Consider the following 23,497-nt stretch of genomic DNA (forward strand, 5'->3'; position numbering starts at 1 on the left):
TCTTCTTGATCAAACTCTCTGCTTAAAATATACTTTGAATAGCAAGAGAATTTCACCTGCATCAGATACAAATGTCAACAGCCGAGAGGTGCTCACCTGAGTTTGAAGAAGTCAAGCATCTTGGCTCTGAGGAAGGCAAACATCTCCTAAGCCTCTCATGAAGCCCAGAAGAAGGGGGAAAAGTATTACTTCCTTGATGAAAATGAAAATATTACTGGGGTCAATCTCCTGGAGCGTGGATGGATAAAAGTGCAGCATCACAGGTTATAAAAATTATTTTCAAACCTGGCTTATTAGTCCAGCCTCTTCTCCTGGCCTACACACCTATCTGGTCATGACATCTCCTGGTTAAAATCCTTACAAACACCTTATTTTCCACCATAAAAAAGCAATTGATATTGTGAAGTTTATTTTGAAGTTGAAATACTGTCGTCATGCCCAACTCAGGAAAAAACATGTGTGGTAATAATGGAGTGTAGGTGCATTTAACTGCCAAGGCCAGAGGCAAATCTGATCAGATCAGCACAGCTAGAAATGTGACAAGCCATCATTAACATCAGGTGATTGCCTGGTTTCACTACTGATTTATTTAATAGAACTTGAAACACAAATGAAAAGGAGAAGAATCCCACAGCTCACATCCCAAGTGGACTCCACGTGTCCTTTCTGCCCTGGGTTCAGAGCAGCAGCCAAGCCCTGGTGCTGAAGCTGGAGCACAGCTCCAGCAGCTCCAGGCTCACAGGGCTGTGTGCCTGTCAGCTGCTCAAGGCATGTGGGGATTTCACCATGGATATTCCCAGCCTGATGTGTTCCCTTGATTTCAGCACAGGGCAGCCTGGGAGCTGAGGCCATCCTTGGCTTCCAAAATGAGCTGCCTCAGAGTACCTTTGATTTACAGGGCAATCAGCACCTCTTTTTCAGGACAGAGCTTTTGGGATATAGCCTGGAAACGGCATGGCCCAGGTTGGATTTTTAGCCCTGTGTTGAGTGCAAAGTTGTGCACATGCACAGTTTGCAGGGAGCTCAACCCCCTCTCTTTCTGGATGGAGCAGCTTCCGTTCCCCATAATCTCTTAGTTCTCCCTTGGGCCTTGGCAGCGGTACAAACTTACAAACTCCCATGACAGGATACTGCTGAGGAGAACAAACAAGGGAATGTTGGGATTTTAGAACCAACACATGCTTGTTTTATCACTACAGAGTTCTGACGAAGAATACTTTGCTCCTGATCTTTGCAACAGGTTTTGGAGACACAGACCTGTCCCTGTTGTCACCACCCATTTCCTCCAGGCAGACCTTTGTGACCATCACTCCATCTCCGTAGTTCCTGACCTACAGAGTAAGTCTGTTCTGGTGCCCTTCATCCCATCTCTGGTGTCAGCAGGACTTCCAGGGGAGGCTCATGCCTCTGGGGCACATTACTTCTCCACACATGCCTCTCTGGAATGCTAGATGGGTGTCAGGACCTGCCTTGACAAGCCATTAGTGGGAGCTCTGGAAGAGTTCTCTGCTCTCTCTGGAAGAAAGCAGTGTCTAGGACTGAGGTGATCAACAAAGATAGACAAAGCAGGCACTGACTGAATGGAAAAGTGCCTTGTTCACTGCCCAGGCAGTCACAAAGATGGGCTTCACCTCCAAGGCACCCAGCTGAGCCAGCACAGTGTGCTCAGCTCTTCCATTCCAGGGGGGTCTCAGGGCTAGAGCCAGGATTGTGGGCACAGAGAACAAGGAACTCACTTTGGCAACAGAGAGATGTCAGGAGTTTTGGTGTGTGCTCTGGCATTCAGGAGAAAAACCTACCCTGTTGCCCCACCATTTTTTTGGAAGTCTCTGAAAAATGACACACCACGGTCACAGAGCAGCCAGACAAAGCCACCACACTTACAAACCACTGCCTGCAATATCACCTTTTGTCATTATCTACAGCTCCAACTTCAGGGGACACAGACTTCCTTCCTTTCTTCCTCTGGCATTTCACCTGGGACATGTTTTCAGCCATAGCTGACTCCTGCTGCAACTTTACATACACATGAAGACATGCTCCCCTTTCATTTCCATTTTAAACATTACATCAGGCAGTGAATCTTTCTGCCTCTACAGTTATCCAGCAAAGACAACTTCTTCCCGTTTTTGTTCCTATCTCTGGGCAAGGAGATACTAAAGACCTTGCAGTCCCATATAACACGGTTTTTTCCCCTATAAATACAGTAATTTCACCACCATAAGGCACACCAGACTATAAGGCGCACCTCCAGGAGCCGGCAAATTTTGCAACTTTGTACATTATATAAGGCGCACTGGACTATAAGGCACACATTTTTTTTGCAGCAAGGAGCCGCGCTGTGTGTAACAAAGTAACGAATTAGTAACAGAATCCTGCGATCGTGGAGTTTACTGGCAGGTGCTCAATTTGCAAAGATTTTTCACAGATTGGTGCAGCCTCTAAACGCTGGCGAGGTGGGGCTCAGGGCGGCCGGGCTCGCAGCTGCCACTGTTCGGGGCGGCCACGGCTCACACCTCAGGGTTGCTGCGGTTCAGGGTGGAACGGGGCCGCCCGCGGCTCAGGGCAGCACAGCGCTGCCCCCTCCCTCTCTCCCTGTGCGGCTGCCACTGGCCAGGGACTGGGCAGTCCCACTCAGCCCATGCGGCTGCCAGGGGCTGGGACCAGGGTCTGGCCGCTCCTGCCCCTCCTCGCGACTCGGCGCTCCCGTGGCACCACCCCGCCCACCCCCCCCACCCCGGCTCAGCTCACGGCTCGCACTTTTTTTGCAGCGAGGAGCTGCGCCGTGTGCAACAAAGTAACGAATTACTGGCAGGTGCTCAGTTTGCAAACATTTTTCACAGACTGGCATAGCCTTTAAATGCAGCCCCAGGTGCCCTCCCCGTGCCGCGGGACCCCGCACTCCCGCCCGCTCCCAGCACTGGCTGGTGCGGCTCGCAGCTCCTGGCTTCCAACCGCGCAGCCGCAGGTCCCGGCTTCCCCTGCCCGGCAGCCACAGCTGCTGCGGGCCCAGGCACTCCTGTCCGGTGCTGGCTGGTGCTGCCCGGCTTCTTCTTCCCCCCGTGCCAAGGCCAGGGCTGGCGCTGGCTCCCTCCCTCCCCGCCCGGCTCCTGCCGGTTGTGGCCGCCCTCTCCCACCCCCCCTCGTGACTCGGCACTCCTGCGGCACCGCCCCGCCATTGCGGCTCACACTTCCGGGTTGGCAAGTTTCGCAACTGTGTCCATTATATAAGGCGCACCGGACTATAAGGTGCACTTCTGGGTTTGGGCCAAAATTTTAGTCAAAAGGGTGCGCCTTATAGTCGTGAAATTACTGTACAGATTTTGCTTGAATCTTGCAAAACTGCTTTTGTTTCTTGTAACTAGAACATTTCTGTTCAGAGAAACACTGCTTGAAGCTAGCCTCATACCCACTCAGACAGTCTCTTGCAAATTCAAATTCCAATGAAATTTGGAAAATTACTCATTCTGAGTATTTATTTTGATTTGCTGACATCTTTCTCTACTTTTTTACACTGTTTTCCAAATACAATCCACTAAGAATTGTCTTGTTTTTCCTGTAGGCTCCACCCTGGTTCTGCACAGCAGGCTACGGAGCTCAGATCACTTTTTCAAGTTTGTGCCAATTTTTCAAGGCACTACAAGGTCAGGATGACCCAGGAGACATTTTATTTCTCCCTTTGGGGCCTCTGCTTAAAGATCCCACAAACCTTCCAGTATTCCTTGAACTCGAAAATCTCAAAGCTCTCCCAAATGATACAAAGGAGACTCCTCAAGCTTTTTTCTAATTTTTCTAAGGGACTTCAGGCATATGATTGTGCGTACCAAGGCAGCTTGTGCAGTACCTGCAGGGTCAGCGCTTACACCAGGCATAGGCATGAGAAGAGAGAAAAATGCTCTGTGATTCAGTCTGGAAAAGAGTCCTCTCTACGTGGTAAACAGTAATAAGGGCTGCAATATGATAAACAGAACAAAGGGACTTTTGTACATACCCTTTGTTTATTTCAAAGGTGATGTGTTTGCAGTCACTTTTCATATACAAGTTCATTTTGGAACTACTGATGCTCTGGGGAATACCACACAGTACACGTGACCATGAGTATGACTCACATTTGTTTGTTGTTAAGACTCCCAAGTTCACAAAGAAAATCCTTCAGACGTGGCTCAGTTTTCAAGGACAGAAAAGCCTCACGCACTGTCACCAACTGGACAAACAAATTGCACCTGTGTTCACCAACAGGCTGAGGGTGCAAGAGGCAGCCCGCAGGTCAAGAACACGCTCCTGCTTTAATGAGAGGGCTCCAGGGGAACAGCTACCATCTCTTATGTCCTTTTCTGTAGGGATGAATAGACACTAAAGCAAATTCATGTGGCTCTCAGAATTCACAGATATCACACTACTTTTTGAAAAACAGATTTCACCACTACAAATGAAGACTGAAAATGTTATGCCTACAGCACTGGCATCTGTGGAAGCAGAACTGTTTCTTCACATCCAGTAAACAAGTTTTTACACACCAAATTGATTCCTTGCTCCAGAGCTGGTCCTGGGGGACCAAAGCAACCCACGTTGCTGCTTGCTTGGTGCAAACCCAGCAGAGGCTTTGGCAAGGCTTCCCCACAAGGGTGTCTGAACTGGAGTGCTTGAAGGGATTCCATTTAAGGCACAGCAGGGATTTCACTCTGGCTTTCCCTCTGGCTCCTCACATTCAGCTCCTGCCTTTGAAGGCAGTCCCTGTTCCCACAGTGGGAACAAACCCTGAAGCTGCTGCCCCAGCACTCCCCAGGGACATGAAGCCCCATGTCAGGAATGTGCTGCCAGGGGTGCCAGGCAGAGAGAGCTCAGGGAGCTCAGCATCCCTCGGAAGGCTCCCAGCACCTCCTGTGGAAAGGGACCAGGAGCAGGAGCTGGCAGCCAGCCAGTAAATGCCTGTGGAAATCACCGTGAAACCACAGCCCAAAATAGGTTTGCCATCTGGGACAGGCCAAGAAATTACTCTGGATCCAGGCAATAGGTCTGGCTTTTCTTCCAGGTGAGAGTAAAAGAACTGGAGGAGAAATAAGAATTGCAAAGGAAAGTAAGAATAGAGAAATTATCTGAAAGAGAAGATCTTCTCCAATAGGTAGGAGATCAAGGTATGGAAAGTATGAAAAGATGGGAAGCTTATTGCTCCTGTCACATCATCCCTGTTTAGACTGGGAGCGGAGAAGGAAAGAAAGGGTGTTCCCTTAAAAAATATAATTGAGTGAGACATAAATCAAGAGTCAGTTCACTGGAGTAAATTAAGGTTGGCTGCTGTGAAGAGTGAGGAAGTGAAAATCTTTGGTTGGCTGCCCAAGGGAAGGGAGGAGAGGAGATAAGATATGAGGTAGGTGATGAAAGGGATGCAGAAGCACAGAAATGTGAACAGGTTAGAGCTGATAAAACATTGTGCTCTAGATCCTACTTTTCCCATTCCAATGGCTTGGAAGTGTGAGACAGAGCTGACAAAATAGCCTGCAACAAAAAGACAGAGACACCAGGACCACTTTTCAGTTATAAGCTTTTTCTTTTTTAGAATTCAAGCTTACACAGTTATCTATGCCCACTATATTCATAATTACATTTTAATATCTGCATACAAAAGCTATGTAAAAATTATTTTCTTCCCCAAATATACAAATTCTCTCTTTAGATAGTTTAAAACATTTGTGATCACAGATTTTTTTTAATATATTTTAGGCTGAAAAAATATTACCAATCTAGCATAACTCTTAACACTGTTTGCAAAAAAATACATCATCCAAGGTACTTTGTTTTTTGACTGTACGGTGTAATGTTTGTCTTACCCTCAGGGCATGAAACTGATATAAAAAAATAAAACAATTAAGCAAAACCCACAAACCTCATAGACAAAGTAGTAAGTCCTCCCAGTCAACTTCATAAAAACAAATAAACAACCCTCCTCTTTTAAAAAATTATGAATGACTAATTTGATGTATTTATGAGTAAACTGAAACTGTAGAGTGCTAAGGAAGTAGGAAAAGAGAAAAAAGAAATTACAGTATGTCAGCTAGTTCATGCCCTGATACTATCTTTACCAACATTAAATGTGTAATTAAATAAAGTGTCTTTTAATGTTTTACATTGTGCTCAGTAATTTACATAAATTTAATCCACACCTGGGTGCTGATGTAGATTTACATTTGATTGTCTTGTGCATAAACAAGGTTAGCTTTTAAAGAAGGTAAACTGTGCAATGGACAGTCACAAACAACTTATTACCTGCACAATATTGCTTTTTGAAGGCGACATCAGTCAATGTGGATACACACAAATAATGCATACTCTTTGCGTTTGCTAACATCTATACTAAAACTTTGTGATAAGGCCAAACCTTTTTTTTTTTGTTTTCTTTTAAATTTTAAAGCAAAAATATACCATAGTAAAAAAAAAAAAAAAAAAAAAGAAAACCAAAAACGTGCTTACACCATTTTGAGTCTTTAAGTGGAAAATAAATCTCTATCACACTAGAATAAAATTCTCTCTATAAAATTTAAATACAGATCACTTCATTACTATATCAAAAGGAAACGTCTGGCAATCATTTCCAGATGATCACAATAACAAGACACATTAAGAGGTTCTGTTGCCTCTTCCTTTGTGAAAAGATAAAAGTTGAACACTTTCAATTGCTCTCACAGTGAGAGGAAAACGTTTCTTGGTTGTGGATTTTGATTCTGTCAATGAAAAAGGTTTAGCCTTAGGAATGCTGGCTACATCTCCATAAACTGTAAGACGGATTTTTAAAATTTATGATTCATGCAGCAAGAAGTCAATATGACACATACAGATTAGAGTTCCATAGCATAAAAATACATCACTAGCAATGACATGCTCTGCTTGTGATTAACAGCCCTCTCTTGGCAGATTTCTGATATAAATGGTCTTTCTGGACAGTTTTTTCCTCTTTCTGATACCTGCCTCTGAAGAAGCAAGCAGTCTGCTCAAGGATGATTTTGGACCTGGGAGGTCTAACTCTAACATCTACATTTTGGCAGAATGTAAACAAAAATCATTAGCACGCACTATATATGTTATAATAAATATCACAACTTAACTGAGATTACACATTAAATGAGTATCTAAATGCACATGTTACTCAGGGCAATACCATGAATGGTGACAATCAGGTTTGACAGGAAAAACCTTCTCTGTAAGACCTACATGTAGACCACAAAGCAAACATGAGAGCCATGTGGCACCAGCAAAAACAAGATTCTGGACTGCTCTGGAAAGCACAAGTTTGTTATTTCACTCAGAAGGCTAGTTACTACAAAGGGTGCTGACTGTGGCACTGGTGTCTGCCACCAAGGTGGTCAGTCCAGGGGCTCAATCCCACAATGGCTTGAGACCACTGATATTTAGAAGTATGTCTTTGCAGAGCTAAGGTCAGTTAGTTTTGCTCTCACAATCACATAAATCAGCAGTCATACTGAGGAAGTAAAGGAAATGACACAAAGTAAGACTGGTAGGAGATCAGAGGCCATTAGATGTCAGTACATCAAATCTGTCCACCTATGAGCTTGGCTTTAGTTTTCAGTCAGGGAGTATTACTAACTCAGTCTGTTAATTAGTGCCAGACTCCAACTTAACCTGAAAGGCTAAAAAACATGTTGATATATGTCCTTTCTGCTTACAGCACTGCCAGAACTGTCAAAGTTGGTTGCCTGATTTTAGGCACTTCACTCATTCTGCAATCACCTAAGGAAGATAGCCTGATTTTCTGAACCCTGACTAAGCACAGCTCTAAACTGTATTTTGGAACAAGAAGAGATGTGATGCTGCTTCTCCTGGGTCTCACCTGCAGCAAAGTCAAAAGCTTTGCTACCCAATGCCTACTCAAGCTCACATTAAGCAAACAGGTGAGGTACTTGCACTGGCTTCAGGAGGAATTCCATGCTTAGATTCATGGCAGAACAGGGCTTCAGAAGACACACACATTTCTATTTTCTTTACAAGCCACTGTGGGCACATGCACTGATGCCTATGCTTTTCATATATTTGTCATATAATTGTAACTTTGTAGATTTCTGACACATGGCTGTAGCTCCCAGTACTTTTTCTACTCCTTTCCCACTACATTTTAGACCAATAAGATAACCTTCTAAGACATATTATGCTACATTCCTGAAATATTTTTTAGTTCTGCCTCTTTAGCCAAGAACGTCTTATTTCTTTTTACCATGTATCCTAGACATAATAAATATTGGGCTAGAAACTCAGGAGGGGATCTAAATGGGCAGAAAACCAAAAGGGGAGATTACTTAACTAAGTGCTCTTCTAATTGGACACTATTGTTATATATGCTAATTTGTTAAACTTATAAAATTGTAGAAGTCCTGTATCACGTGTGCATTTTGCCATATTTGCACCTGGAGGTCTCCAATTCTGCTTTTATATTCCTTGCTATATTAATATTATCTTGAAAGTGTGTGGTTTTGTTTCTAGATTGTGAAGGCATCAGTGCAAGAAAGGGATCAGCTGCTTTTCAGAGTTCCCTATTACATACTGTAAGTCCTCCATCAAGTCACCCCAAATCACCTATCCAAACAGTCAGTTTCTGACTCTACAAGGAATTTGGACAGAGACGTTGTTTAGACACACACTTTAAGATGGAGCCAACACAGCCAACAAGAGAGCTTCTATGCCAAATATTTAAGAATTAATCTCCAATGGTGTGTCTTCACTGATACTTGAAAAAAAAACTCCTAAACACCCCAATGTGTTTCATGTTCTGACAAAAAAGCCCCTAAGTGCTCATAGCTCATCACAGGTGAATATGGTATCAAACAACAGAGAGAACAAGATCCCACATCCCTTAGAACATGCCCAATAGCACCTCATCCAAATGCTTTATCAATGATGTAGGGAAAGGAGGGTAGAAAGAATTTAACTCCTGACACACATATATCATGTTCCATCTATAAGTTTTCCTGAGTATCCTGTTTTCTTGAGGGGATAAGCACATAACATATGGGTTCAGATACGGGCCACGAACTTTGAAAGTCAACACATCCACTCTAATAATGCCACAACTTGCTGGGCAAATGGGTCAATAAATAGCAGAGAAAGAAACTAGTACAAATCAATGCACTACATGAAAGGATGTAAGGTGTGAGGCAGTGCACAAAACATGAACTAAGTCTCTGGTTTCCAGGAAGAACAGAAAGATGTTTTAGATGTGTCACACATATTCAGAAGATGGTTTAATATCAAGTTTATAAAGTCCAGGGACAACATCCCTGAATGGAGATGGTGACAGAGAGGAACCACTACATACAATGTCCTCATCACTGGCCTCCAAATATTCCAGGACTGTGAGTACTGGCTTGCAGACTTCGGCAGCAGGACATTTTGTCATTGCTCAGTTTGGTTCCTGCTAATGCAGTTAGTGGAAATAAATTAAAAGAATCAAGAGAGCATCTAGCCTAAGAAAACACACACAAACACACCTGTAGGGAGGGAGAACTCAGCTGATCCACACACGCACACACATACGCACAGGACAGAGTCAGAAAAAGAGAAAAGATAAAAATATGGAAATATGCTTAAGACATCTGCTGAAGATTTGTAATTATATATATATAAAATTATATATATACGTGCATATAAACTTTATATATATATATATATATATCAAACAAAGGATTACTGCCGAGCAACACTATTTGTATTACTGGGATAAAGCTCTACAGTCTTAAGTGTTGTTAATAACACAGTTGGTTTCTGTCCCATCTGAAGGTAACCCCGTATGTTTCATTCTGCTTGCCTTCATTCTGTGAGCCCTCATGTCCCTGAATAACTCTGAGACAATGCCTGCTATCCTGACAGAGAGCCTTCTCCCTCAGAGTGATGGATTTTCCACACACCTCAGAAAAAGTAGACCCCTCCACTATCAGGAAAAGCACCTCAGAGGATCAAATTTCCCTCCTCACTCCAACAAACCTTCCAGTGAAGTTACCTGGAGTCTAAATTTATTAACTGAAGATCTTAATATCTTATACACATGGAAAAAAAAAAAAGACTTAGTCCCTTCTAACATTCTGCATTATTTTAAGTAGTTGATTTATGGGGCACAGTTAAACTGCATCTGCTGGAAAAAATCTCAGAGAACGATGGGATCATGATGATGATGATGATGATGATGATGAAGATCCTAGATCACAGTGGTAATTGTTACAATAGAAACAATCACAAAGACCAGAAATTTTGTATTATGAATTGGTCAGTTGTACCCTGCAAAAGGAGATAATACAAGACAGAATTGTCAGGATCAAATTAACAATAGGTGTTTTAACTTGAAGGCCAATTTATTTTTCTGCCACTTCAACCTCTCGCCCCTATTTCCAGGCAATGATGAGTGTGAGCTGGTGACCACGCAAATGCTGGTGAATGAGATTGGTCTGTTCGTATTTTCACTGTTAAGCTGTCAAAGCACTCACATCAAAGGACTGAAGAACAAATTGCAATAGTCACAAGTACCCGCATTAAAGGGATGTTTTCATCCATGTGTATACAACTGCCCCCCAGCAACCCCAAAAGAAAATCCAAACAAAACCCCAGCCCCATCTCAAGAAACAGAAGACCACGAAAGAAGAAGAACAAACAGGTGAGAAGAGCTGGGCAACGTGATGAAATGACAGCCAGTAGTGCGACAGCAGTGTGGAGAACCATGTCAGTCTCTCTAATCCTCGAACACTTCCAGGAACAAAGGAGGGAACAGTTCTGTGGGGCACTCCACCTTCATGTGCAGGAAGCGGCTGGCATGGCAGGCTCCGATCATTCGCAGGTCTGTCACTTTCATCAGCAGTTTTGGCCAAAAGTGTGCAACATGGTGTTTTCTGTAGTTAATGTAGTGTTCAAATGCCAGGAGGAAACCCTCTTGACACTTTTCTATTCTTTCGACGCAAACAAGGCCCGGACGATCTGTAGATACAAAGCAGCAGAATTATCATACTTACTTATTTGCTTTTAATAAATCCTTGATCATAAATAATGAAAAATAAGATCATTCTGATGCTAGGAAAGAAAGGAGAGGGACTGGGGACATTTGTGGCTCTGTCACAAACTTCTTTCACTTCAGCCAACTCACTTTAGTAGTAGTTAGTACTATCCCCATTAAAAGAAGAAGATACTCCTTCCTTTCTTCATCCTTTGCCAGCTTGGCTCACTTAGAGTGAGCTGTTTGGGAAATATTTCCTTACAGTGACTAGAGCATTGGATCCCTAATTTCAGCTCAGGCTTCTAGCTACATTTTTTCTGTAAAACAACTAATAAAGAAACAAAAAGTTCCTTGTCAGATATCTAAATTACAGTTCCTTTCTATCTGTTCTTCTACTATCTGACCAATGGTTTGATCACGCTTTAATCATGCTTTGATCCCAGGTGAGCTGTTATGGAGCATCACGGAACAACAAAGGCCAAAAATGTGGCTGTCTCGACTGGCACTCAGTTCAGGACTGGGAAAGCCCCTTTGACAAGTCACTTCTCAGGAGACATTTCTGGGAAAGCAAGTCCTTTTTGAATTGCTTTCTGAAAGCCCTGCTCCTATATCACTGTGTAGGAATCTAAAAAGAAATCAAAATGTTTTGATGGGGAAGATGAAGTGCTTTGTTGTGATTAATGTGGAAACCTTTTTATCTCAGATGCAGTTAATGCTTGTAAATCACTGATTGTGTATTGTTACTCAGTGCCCAATCTTCAAAGCCATCGTAAAATAAAATTGTGCCAAATCTGCCACTGCCCAAGAATGGAATTTCCTCTTTGGGTTGGCACAATGCTGGAAGCATATTTGAAAACATACTCAAATTGAGAAGGTTAGAAACTCTTTGGAAAACACAGGAAGTTGTCTGTACTGCTTTTGTATCATGACCAGTTGCAAACATTCCCAGTGTAGGTAAGCAGCACAGCTTGTAAATGCCCATTAAGAAGCAGTGGTGCTGTTAATTAGGAAAACAATAGGACAAGTCAAACTAAACATATGAGACTGGTGGAAATGTGAATGAATGCCCAGTGCATGACATTACTCAGGGAAAGAGGGGACTTATCGTAAGGACCAGTGTTGCTAAATTATAAATTTTACATTCAAGGCAAACTGGCTCAGAATCAGAACTAATTTCTTCTTGATGATCATCCCTGGCTCATTCCTAAGTACCAAACTGAGCAAGGTGTGTTACCAAAACCACTTTTATGTCCATCTCTCTGAATACCCTGAATTTTTTTCCTAGTGGTTATCAAAATAAGTCACTGGGGTTTCGAGGGAAAATTTCTCCCACATTACTCTAGTCAGCACTACAAGATCTAACCAATCTTATTTCTTTTACAAAGGGGCTTCTGACAAAGACCAAAGAGTTTAAAAATTGTTTGGATCCCAATATATTTCTGTTCTCACCTGATGACATGAGCAGAACAGCCTGAAGAAGGGCAACCTCGGTGTCATCCAGGTTAAATGAAGAAAGAGACATGCCCAGGTCAAAAATGGCATCAGACACTACGCCAAGACCCCCATTTTTCAGCTGGCCCCTTGTCACCGCCATCTCCCCATTTAGTGTTAAAGTCTCACTCTCGGGGTCATAGCGAACCGCTGCTCGGAGGGACATGATCTCCATACAGCAGCCTTTCAGAAGGATGATCTGGTCTTCACATGGCAGCTGCAGAAATTATAAATGGCAAAGAAAAATTCCTGTTTGTCACGTGGAGTGGCTTTTACAACTACAATAAATCTACAAGCACAAAGTTGCAATTCACAGCCCAGGACACTGCACCACATAGTGCAGCTCTCCTTGAAACATGCAGCTCTGCACAAATCCTCAGGATCTGTGTTCCTGCCTTCAGGATCTGCCTGCAGAATAACATTCCCTGGTTAGCAACCCCACAGACCCTCAAGAAATCTAGCAATAACACAGCTACTGGCTCCCTCAGCTTACAACTGATCACAGCAGAATAAACCATAATTGGGGCTGGTGCAGACCTCACCCATCCCAGTTAAATTCACTACCAGCCATACTTATTTTTTACCTGACCAGAGGAAAAGAAAGACATTTGAGAGGGTCTGTAAGAGTGGACTGTGTTTTAAACAAAAATAATTAAATAAATGTTTATATCTAGAGGATATACCTCAATCAGTGGAGCAGTAATTCTCACTGCCCATTTTAACAACAGAGAATTTATTAATCTATACTTACAGTAATTTCATGACCATAAGGCGCACCGGACTATAAGGCGCACCCCCGGGAGCCGGTAAATTTTGCAACTTTGTACATTATATAAGGTGCACCGAATATAGGACACACTTTTTTTTTGCAGCAAGGATCGGCCCCCAGCTCCCCCTGCGCGATTGCTGGCTGAGGCCCTACCTACACCTGGCAGCCATGGGGCCCTGGGCCCGCCTGTACCCGGCAGGAAGGGCACCGCAGCCCTGCAGCCCCTCCTTCACCTGGCTGCCACAGGTCCCCCCACGGCTCGCGGCTCCCACTTCCGTGTTGGCAAATTAATTTACAAACTTTGTACATTATATAAGGTGCACCAGACTAGAAAGTGCACTTTCGCGTTTGGGCCAAAATTTTAGTCAAAAGGGTGCGCCTTATAGTCTTCAAATTACTGTAATCTAGTAAGGCTGTTTTCCCTGAGCTCTCTACCTTATTGCTGGACAGACACTACGGTGTAGCTACAGCTTTTATGCTGGTGCCTAAGTTGTGATCTTCAAGGTATGTGTCTTTTCCATGCCATTAACAAAGGCAAGCTGTCCAAATTGTTACATGTAGGTTCTTTATTTACAGAGTATAACCAAGATGCTGACACATGAGCAGAACATGTTCTATAAAGCATGTCTTTATATTTTCATAGGTTATTCAACAATAACAAAACCCACCAAGACAATTTTGAGACTGTTCATGCATGTGAATAGCAAGGGTCCCACATATGAAATAGTAGCACACTTCTACTTGGCTTGAAAGGAGGCAAAAAGCCATTTATTTTTGATTTATATAAAATTATTATATTTACCTGTTTTTCAATTCAAAATGAAACCCCCATGAAATACAGGTTTACATGGCAATGTGTACTTCCAAAGCAAGAGAACTGATTTGGTGTGAAATGATGCAGAGCTAACTAATCCAAGCGGAAAGCAGTTCCCTGTTAGACAAGAGTTTTAAGCACAAAGCTAGCCATGCTCAGGAAAATGAGTTGAGTCATACATCTACTTTTCCAGCAATGCCAGTTTCAGGTGTGAAGTGTTTAATACACAAGAAAACTGGCTCATCCTGTTCAGGGCAAATCAGTTTCCCTAAAGATGACCCTCAGCTCAACAGCAGTGGGGGGAAGACTGCACAGGCACAACAGCAGTCTTGCTACCCAATGACAATTCCACTGTTTAGCAGCAGAAACTGAATTAGGGAAAGAAAGAGAGTTAAAAAAAATTAAAACAAGAATAGATATGTGAGAGGAACCATGAAGAGACACCAGAATAAGTAGTAACAGTAAAAAAAACACATGAAAGAAAGGAAGAGACAAGGGACAAGAAAAGGGAAATTAAAAAACCACCAAGCTTCTAAATAGAAGAAAGAATAGTAGAAAATAAACAGATAACAGTAGAGAAGATATTTTGTGATACTTCAGATGTTTTATTAGTGAGTCATGAAACTAATGAGGATTTCTCTTTCTACTTGATCTTTCTTAAAACTTCTTTATGGTAGTGGTGATCTGACTATGCCTATCTTTCACCTGCTTTCCTGATTCTGAAGGATACCTGGGACACCTGTTTCACAGATGCCAGGCCTCAGGTCTTATCTGCTAGTAGCAGGAGTTACCAGAGACAGGAGGCTTGAACATCAGTTTTATTCCCAACTGTGCAGATTTTAATGCTATCTACACTCATTACTTGAGTGCTGCTACCAGAGCATCTTTCAGATCAGGGTCAACAAACAGTTCAAGGATCTGCTGTGGGTTTTCCTTTCCTCTCTCTGCAGGGAGAAAGGAATCTGAGGTGCTCACCTCTGCAGGACACATGTGCAATGCAGCACCATAGAACTGAGCTGAGCTGAGCAACCTCAAAGAGTATTTACACAGCTTCACCTACTGTGGAACCACTGATGCCTTGACATTTAAAACTCACACCAAACTTATTACATTCTCCTCAATCTTCATCTCTTAAGCAGAAAGAAAAGCAGGAGAGAAACAACAGAAGAAAAGCTGAGAAGCAAATGAAGTTTTCCTTATACTTTGATTACTCTGGGATTGGATACTTGTTTTGAGGCAGGGACCAATGGATGCACACAAACTAAGGTGGGCACTCACAGTGCTTTGCTGGCTTCTACATGTGTCCAAAGATGTGAAAAATAAGGAAAAGTAGCCATGAAAATATAAGTGGCCATGGATGTTCCCTGCCATGTTCCTCTTTCATAGAGATTTACTACATTCTCAGACAGCTTCTGGAATTACCAACCGAGTTAATATTTAATGCTCTGCAGGTCCTGTGGAAAAATGGGGTGTTTTTCTAGTAAAAAATCTACAGTCCACACAGCGTTGCTTCTAAGAAAAAGATATGGGTTAAAGATTATAATGTAGACAAAGTTACCAGGAGGGTGCCCCTTCAAAAAGGAGCAAACATTTGTCATTTTCTTCATGCTACAGCAAGTGCTATACAACAACATGGAGGACAGCTGTCCTACTCCTTTGTGTTTCTGAGGAGTTGTCCCTTACCCTGCCATCAGATCTTGCTGCATATGGGCAGGTGTCAGGTTTACACAGTAGCTCAGCTGTAAACAAAGCCTGTCCAGCTGAGCCACATAACATACAGAGGTCATGCTCAATGATGCCTTGATTTCTTCATCCATGCTTCCTGCCTAACTCTGACACAAGTGGGCCCATGGCAGCCAGGAGGGGTAGGAGATGTCAGATGGGCACTGAAGTCTGTGTGTGACTGGCAGAGCTTTCTAAATTAAAAAGACTACCTTGGTATGTCACTGCAATTTCCCACCAACAAACGCCAGATCAGAGGAGACAGATTCCCTCAGATGCTAAATGCTGCAGGGGCCTCATGATCTATGGACATATTCCTCGTATTTTAAAGTCTTCATGCTTGGCTACTATTTCATATTTCCTTGACTGATAGCGCCAATGCAGAGACCGGCCAGGGTGAGATATTTACACTATGACAACTATTGATATTTGCCTCTTCTTGTTCTGTACTTGCCAGAGGACATATACAGCTCTCCCTGATTGACTTTTCTTTAAAAATTGCCAGCCATAGTACAGTAAAATGTTATGGCTGCCTTACCCTTCCTTCCTAGGAGGGAAAGGACCCCTCAAAGGGTGCAATAGAAGGTGCTTCTGCCAATGGCAGGGGGATTGGAAATGGATGATCTTTAAGGTCCTTTCCAACCCAAACCATTCTATGATTCTATGCAAACTATTTAGATTATTAAGACTTAAGTATTATTTCAGGCTGCAGTTCTGATACCATTTATTAAATTGGAGAAAAGAAAATATAATCAGTTATTGCATCTGGTCCTTCAATAAAAATGATACCTTTGTACAAATAAGATCAGTGTAAGGCCTCTGCATTCCTAATGTGCAACCAAGCCTTTGAGTCTATTTACTGTATATTTTACATGTGAGTATATACCTGGAATGACAATCTATTACTTTCAGACTCTTTTATGCATAACCTCCCCATTCAAGAAAACCAAGCCTAGGGAACCCACAGAGGAAAGTGCCACTCCTGGACCGGGTGCTTTCCTGAATTTGAAGAATTTTTTACTTCACAGACCCAACTCTACAATACTGTACCTGCCAAGGAACCAGAAGATACATAGGGAACCATGTGCTGGAAGATTTTATCAGACATATTCACAATGCTTCTGGACAGTATATTTTTGTTCTTTGCTTTGTTCAAGGCCACCTCTAAAGACATATCTGAGTTCCTAATGAACCACAATGACTTCCAGATTAACAAACTCAGGATTTTAGCAATCACAGGTAAAAGAAAATTCATAAAATTTCAGATTATTCTAGTCCCATTGATTTTGAGTGTCTTTAATTTTTCAGTTTTAGACACAGTGAATTTTTAAGTTCCATGCCAGCATATTTTGAGTAGTTTATAACAATAGGCATATAAATGAGGAAAGCAAGAAAGTCTTCTTACCTCACAAAACATAGGCAACTTTTTGGCAAAATCCACCACTCTTGTAATCGCTGGTGTGATAATTTTTGTAAACTGGCTGAAGGCTTCTAAATCCACTTTACCACCTTCTGGGGCATTAACTATTGGTGCCTGCCCAATATCTTCTGGCTAAGGATATAAACAAAGATATTTAAGGCAGCAGTCTGTCTTAGAGCAACTATTTTATACTCCAAAAAGTCCTGCTTCGTGATGGTGATATGCTAAAATAAAAAGCAACATTATTTGCTTTATAAGTAAAGTCCATTTACATTACAGAATGTGAATTTATTTGTAAAGCATTTGTGAAAGAGGTGACTGCACAGATAAATGGGTGACTGGTATGCTTCTACCCTTTCTTTGTGGACAGCTGGACTGCTGTGTGCACAGTTTCTTCCTTGTGTCTGTATCTATGCATTTTTTGGGTGCAGCACATGCAGCTTTTGCTTTAAAACACAGGCATGTTTTTCCTTACAGGAGCTGAAAACTTTCAAGTTTCTCTAAAAGCACAGACAGTTGAGGAGACATGTTAACCCTGAGACAATGCTGCAAGCTTTGCAGATTTAGGCTCTTTCACCTATGCAAAGCTTGGAAAGTTCCCCCAGAACAGACTGCCAGGTATCACAGGGCCCCTCCAGGTAATTGCCAAGGTCAGTTTCCAAAAGGCTAAAACAAGTTATGTGCAAAGCTAAAACAACTTATGAGCAAGCACAGGCTAACGTAAAGGTGCCCTGGATAATGTAAATAGAATTTGAACTCATCTGGGTAAAATTTTGGTTGAAAATTGCCTATTGCATGATTTCAGCTCAAGGCTTCTCCAAATGAGAAACAAACAGTATTTTGAGGATTTCAATAGGGATATACAATGAAACAGTTTCAAGCAGAATCTGTAATGAGTGGGGTTTTTTTCCAACTACACTTGAACTTGGTTTTTATGGTCAATGTGACCATGTATTTTAAAAACAGGCACATCAAAGCTGCTTAGTTTGTTAAGTGTGGCTTTGCAATTACAAAACACCTACCAAAAACATGCAGAGATTTCATTCTGTTCACATTAAGGTCAAAAACTAGATGAAATCCAGAGAATTAGACCTTTAGGACCGATGGGCCCCATGACATTTATATAAGACACTTAAACGGGGAAGGTGCTGAAAGTGCTGTCTGTAACCAAAGCTTGTGTTTAACCACTTTTTAAAAGAAACACATCATAAAAGATCATTCCACAGCTCTGTAACCAATCTGAATCCAAATCTAACTTTTTACAAGAAAAAACTCAGCAATGTGTTAATAAAGCAAGCACCAATTATGAAGGAACAATGAAGAAGACTGGGCTCAATTATCTGATGGTTTCTACTAAAAAACTCAAATAAACTCATTTCTAGGCTCTCTCCCTCCCTCCCTGAATCCTGGGCAACTAAATCACATTGTCTGTGTGCTCATGATAAACAACTTTATCTCTTCCAAGCAAGAAGACCAAATGCTTAAACTGATGCGAACCATTGTTATGGAGAAAAAGAAAGAGCACAGCATTATCTTGGGAAAGTCAAAGCAAGTCAGGAGAGCCAGCTAAAGCTAACACACAGGAGGGGAGTCCTTTCCACCCAGCTCAAGAGGAGAAGAGGTTAGGACCTCAATGAAGTCCCTGTTGTCAAAGAACCAGCCTCAGCCACATAAGGACAGATCCATAGCTCCTGGGGCAGACTGTCAGCTTCTCCTGCTCTGCAACAATTCATTCCCACCCTCAACATCGAGCTCCCTAGGTTTTATCCCAAACCAGCTGATACCTGAAGAACAGCACTCCTGTCTAAGCAACCAAAAGTACTACTGCAGCTGCTTCTTGATCTGCTCACACCTTGATCTGCAACACTCCTGGAAAGTGCTCTCTTGTTTCTTGCCAGTGATGACTGGTTGTGGTTTCCTGACTGTAGAGTACTATGAACATGAGTTATTCATATAGAAATTTAGATGGTATCATTGAAATTTTAAAAAAACCCCAACATTATAAAAGAGATCAGTTGCTTTGAATACATAATTTCTCTTATCAATTCAAAAGTGAGTTGAAAATTCCCATGGTGAATTACACAGTAGGAGCCTAGGCTTGCAAAAAGATGAGTGTGCTCTGTCTGATTTGGTTAAAGACCCCTGTGCATTTCTGAAATGCAGTCTCTAATCCCTCTTTTGTGCTGTACAAGCATTTTGCTTTCTGCACTTATTTCCCTTAAAAACCGATTTAGAAAAATCAAATAAATTCTTTTTTAAGGTTGAGTATCACAAATCACCATTTATTTTCTGACCCTTAGTAATAGTATGAAAATCTAAGTTTTTTGTAGGCTGCAATCCCAATGGTATAGTGTACGTATCTTTCTGTTCTCACTGAAATTAATTTTCTGTGCCTAATTTATTTTCATTAATGTATCCAGCATGAACCAAGAGGCAAACCCCCTGAGTTATTAACAAAAAATACCAGCTTTCATCTAGAACATTATATTGTTTTAACACTTTCAGTATGTTTTATGATAGTCCCTAATAGAGACAACTAACCCCTAGATAGAATATATTTTAAAAATACAATATGCTTTATATACTGCTTCTGTTCTCAATTAGAAGTGAAACTATTTTTCTACGTTTTCTCTCTATAGCACAATAAAAGTTCGTAGCTGAGTGTTACAGCTGAGTAAGCCTTAACACAGAAACATGCTGTTTATCTTTCGAAATACACAGTCTGATCAAACACTGAGGTTCAGGCACGAAAAATGAAGTAATAACTACGCAAAATCATCCTTTTTTCACAAACATCAGCACACTGGCAATAAAATCTCTTTGGGGTTGCAACACTGGGAAGGCACCGCAGAAGAACAGAACCTGGCTCTAAGAGCAGTGTACAAGTCTGCTGTCCTTACCAGAAATTTCCTTTTCTGCTTCCAGTGGCTTCCTTGTGCATTAGTGGCCACATGTGCTTCAGTAACAATTTTGATGAGCTCCCATTCCTCATCTGTTGGCTCTGGTTTGTGCCCAATGGTTTTCTGCAGCTCTTCCCGACGTCTCTTCTCTCGATTTTCTTCTATCAGCTTCCTCTTTGCCAACCTCTTGCTGTCATCCAACACCACTAGTAGGGGAAAAAATACACAAAAATGGCAGGAAGCTCTTAAGACTGTCCGAACTTTGGTCTTTTCTGTGCCTGAGGTACCAGTTGCTTACAAACACCTTAACTAATCAGTAAGAAAGTACCTCGGCAAGACCCACAGATGGGACAGTTCTCTTATTTCTCCCTTCAAACTTCATTTTCTCAGAAGAAAATGTCTCCTTTATTCTATTTCATTGTTTCCTTTATTCTATTTCCCTCTAGACAGAGGGCACTGTTATGCATTACATTAACAACGAAAACACTAAGTTACACTATTTTTTTGTTGTTTACTGGGCCTGTTTTCCTGTTAGTTCCTCTGCAAAGGATTATACTGGCAACAACCATGAAGGCACAAGGGGATTTATATGACTTCTGGGGGTTTTACATGACTTCCTCCCATTTGTAGTAATTGAAGTTATTGGTGTAAATCCCTGTGCAATGGCAGGAAAAGAAGACCCCTAGGGTTAATCTTACAGCCATATTTTCTAGTTCTTTAGAATGAGAGTCGAAATCTTTGCAGCAGATAACTTCTTCAGGGCTAAAAATAAAACAAACAACTGCAGGATGACTCATACAATGACATTCAATTTCACATCCTCCAGAATTTTCTAAACAAGATGTTTTCATCTCAAGCAAAGTGTCCATCCAGATGCATCTCTCCCTCCTCTCCTCCAAAGAGTGAACATTCCTATTGTTACTCAGCTTGGTAAGGCCAGGAGAAGGTGCAGCCTGATGAAGGATAAACAAAAAATTACAGCCCTGTGAAAGTGGCTTAATGCAATGAGTGCAATTCCCTGGTATTATTAAAACCAGAAAAGGGCTGGCAGTTCTTCTTTACTTTACTTTAACAAGCTTTATCAATCAACACACTTCAAGCAAACACAGACACTGAAAAAAAATGAAATAAAATAAAGAAAACCAGGAAAATATACTTACAATCTGTTGCCATGCCAACAAAGATACATTTTTTGAAGCGACATTCCTGGCACTGATTTCTTGTTACTTTGTCTATCACACATTTTCCTTCATATTTACAGGAATAGGTTGGATGGAGGTTCTTCTGAATGGTTCTTCTAAAAAAACCCTAGGTGCAAGAAATAAAGACATTGGAAAGCATTAGCACTGAGTAATTTTTAAAATTTGGGAGCTGATTGGTTAGGCATGTACCTAAGTATGCAAAATAACACACTTCATTCCCTGAAATTCTCAAAGCTCTCAAACAAGTTTTATAGTGTATGGCATTTCTTTTGATTTTCCTTAACAATTAAAAACATATATACATTTAGATAACTAAAGGTGCAAGCAATGCTGTCTTGAGGCACAAATACTGTGTGCATATCTTCTTGTAGTCTTATGTTTTACTATGTTAATTTTTTTTGTAATGGAGTATTTTATTTTGAGCCCCTTTTCAAACTCTGTAATAATTTTGAAGGATTTTAAAAGGCATACATATAGTTTTAATTAAAAAGTAGCTTCTGCAAATAGTAAGAATGGTGGTGTGTTTGCGCTATTAAAAGATTGAGGACAAACAGTTCCACTTCTTTCTTTCTATAAAAGCCAACCAACCAACCAACCAATGAACCAACTAAACCTGGGCAAGACAAAGATTTTGCAAACACAGTCTACACAGTCTTTGAGTTTGGTTCTAAACTCAAAGGATCCCTAATTTATAAATTATTTGTATTTCTGAGAAGCAGATTTAATTTGTATTTACCACAGAATTTCAAAAGCTGCATCACCACCACAGATGAATGAATCTATCTATCTATCTATCTATCTATCTATCTATCTATCTATCTATCTATCTATCTATCTATCTATCTTTCTATCTTATCATAATACAGATCTATATTGCAAATTTAAACAGATCCTAAGACCATATGAACTAATGGAATCCCAGTGAATTAGCTTACTTAAACACCCCATGAAACCTCGCTGTAGGTAACAAAATCAGATAAAATTTCTCTCTCAATATTATGGACATAATCCTGGAATTAATTTCCACATGACTTTTCTCGCTGACTTTTGCAAAGGCTAGATGAACTTCCCAGAACTGCAAGATATGAACAAGATAAAGCAGGAAATTTAGACTTCACTTTAATTTTAAGTTTCACCATTATTTGAGACTGCCTACATTCATGTACAGCTTGGGATTACCTTGACACTGAGAACACACTTGATACCCTGGTCCTGCTTGACTAAGGCTGCTCAGAATGGCTTTGGTTTCAGTCAAAACGATGGCAAAATTCAAGTGAGATTTTACCTTATGAATAGTCTCTTCAGCTGGGATTTTGTCTAATGAATAGTCTCTTCACTTCAGTAGGTAAAAGGTCTGTTTTTAAATCATGTTAAATAACACCCAGTAAAATCTTAGAGCAGTGCGCAATTTCTTTTAACACAGAATGTTGAATTAACATGTACAGATAAGTCTGTATTTCAGCTTGTACTCCTAACTCCTGTGAAGACAACAAAGAGACTTGTCCTCATTAGAGTTTTATCTTATGAGGTTCAGCTTGAGCTAAAAATACAACTCTCTCTTCCTTAATTATGTTAAGACCTGAAATGTTAATTAAACTGAGTGGCATAAAGCCTGTGTGTGAGCCTTGGCAAGATGGAGACCAGTTGTGTTGAGATAAAATCCAGGAAATCACAGGCAAGATATCCTTATGTGGGGTTTGGAATAAGTCTCAAACTCTCATCAACTGAACAGCCAGTTTTGGTTCTGCTCTCAACCCTGTGACGAATTCCTAGAGACAGGATCTGCTCCTCCACTTCCTGAAGACCTAAGATGGCTGTGGACAACCAGGCTCACAGGGTTATCAGTAGTTACAGCAAGAGATGGAAAAATCTGTAATGAATCTCAGTGAGTGATCTTGTGTTTTGCAAACCTTTCATGGAATTTAATGTAGCTGTAGCTTTATGATGGCAAGGGTCTCCATCACTTCTGCTGGGACACCCCATTTCACCTTCTTATTTCTTTGCATTTCTCAGAAGAATTTTGCAAAAAAATTCTTTGTTCATATCTAGATACATGTTATGGAAACTGCTCTCTCTATCTGTCCAAACACTTCACCACAGAAGTGTTACTCTCATCAATAAAAGAAAGCACACTGTATTGTAGGCAGTAACTTCCTAAACTCTTTTACTATGCACCTATATAGCAGTAGATGCAA

The 23,497-nt window shown here is 41.3% G+C and overlaps 1 protein-coding gene across 11 annotated transcripts in view; it reads right to left on the bottom strand.

Annotated features, from left to right (window-relative positions):
• Positions 1 to 5,525: 5,525 nt before the first annotated feature.
• The window catches only part of THRB (thyroid hormone receptor beta), a 158,440-nt gene continuing 140,468 nt past the window's right edge, over positions 5,526 to 23,497 (bottom strand). For all 11 annotated transcript variants that reach the window (XM_033052577.1, XM_042779024.1, XM_033052553.1 and 8 more), the window contains 5 exons: positions 21,261 to 21,408; positions 20,101 to 20,306; positions 17,186 to 17,332; positions 12,434 to 12,692; positions 5,526 to 10,968 (listed from right to left, as the gene is read on the bottom strand). In XM_033052577.1, coding sequence (XP_032908468.1) covers positions 10,727 to 10,968; positions 12,434 to 12,692; positions 17,186 to 17,332; positions 20,101 to 20,306; positions 21,261 to 21,408 — 1,002 coding nt within the window. In that variant the 3' untranslated portion in view covers positions 5,526 to 10,726. The remainder of the gene's footprint in view (positions 10,969 to 12,433; positions 12,693 to 17,185; positions 17,333 to 20,100; positions 20,307 to 21,260; positions 21,409 to 23,497) is intronic.

Source organism: Catharus ustulatus, chromosome 1 (assembly GCF_009819885.2).
Source record: "Catharus ustulatus isolate bCatUst1 chromosome 1, bCatUst1.pri.v2, whole genome shotgun sequence".
Taxonomy (NCBI): domain Eukaryota; kingdom Metazoa; phylum Chordata; class Aves; order Passeriformes; family Turdidae; genus Catharus; species Catharus ustulatus.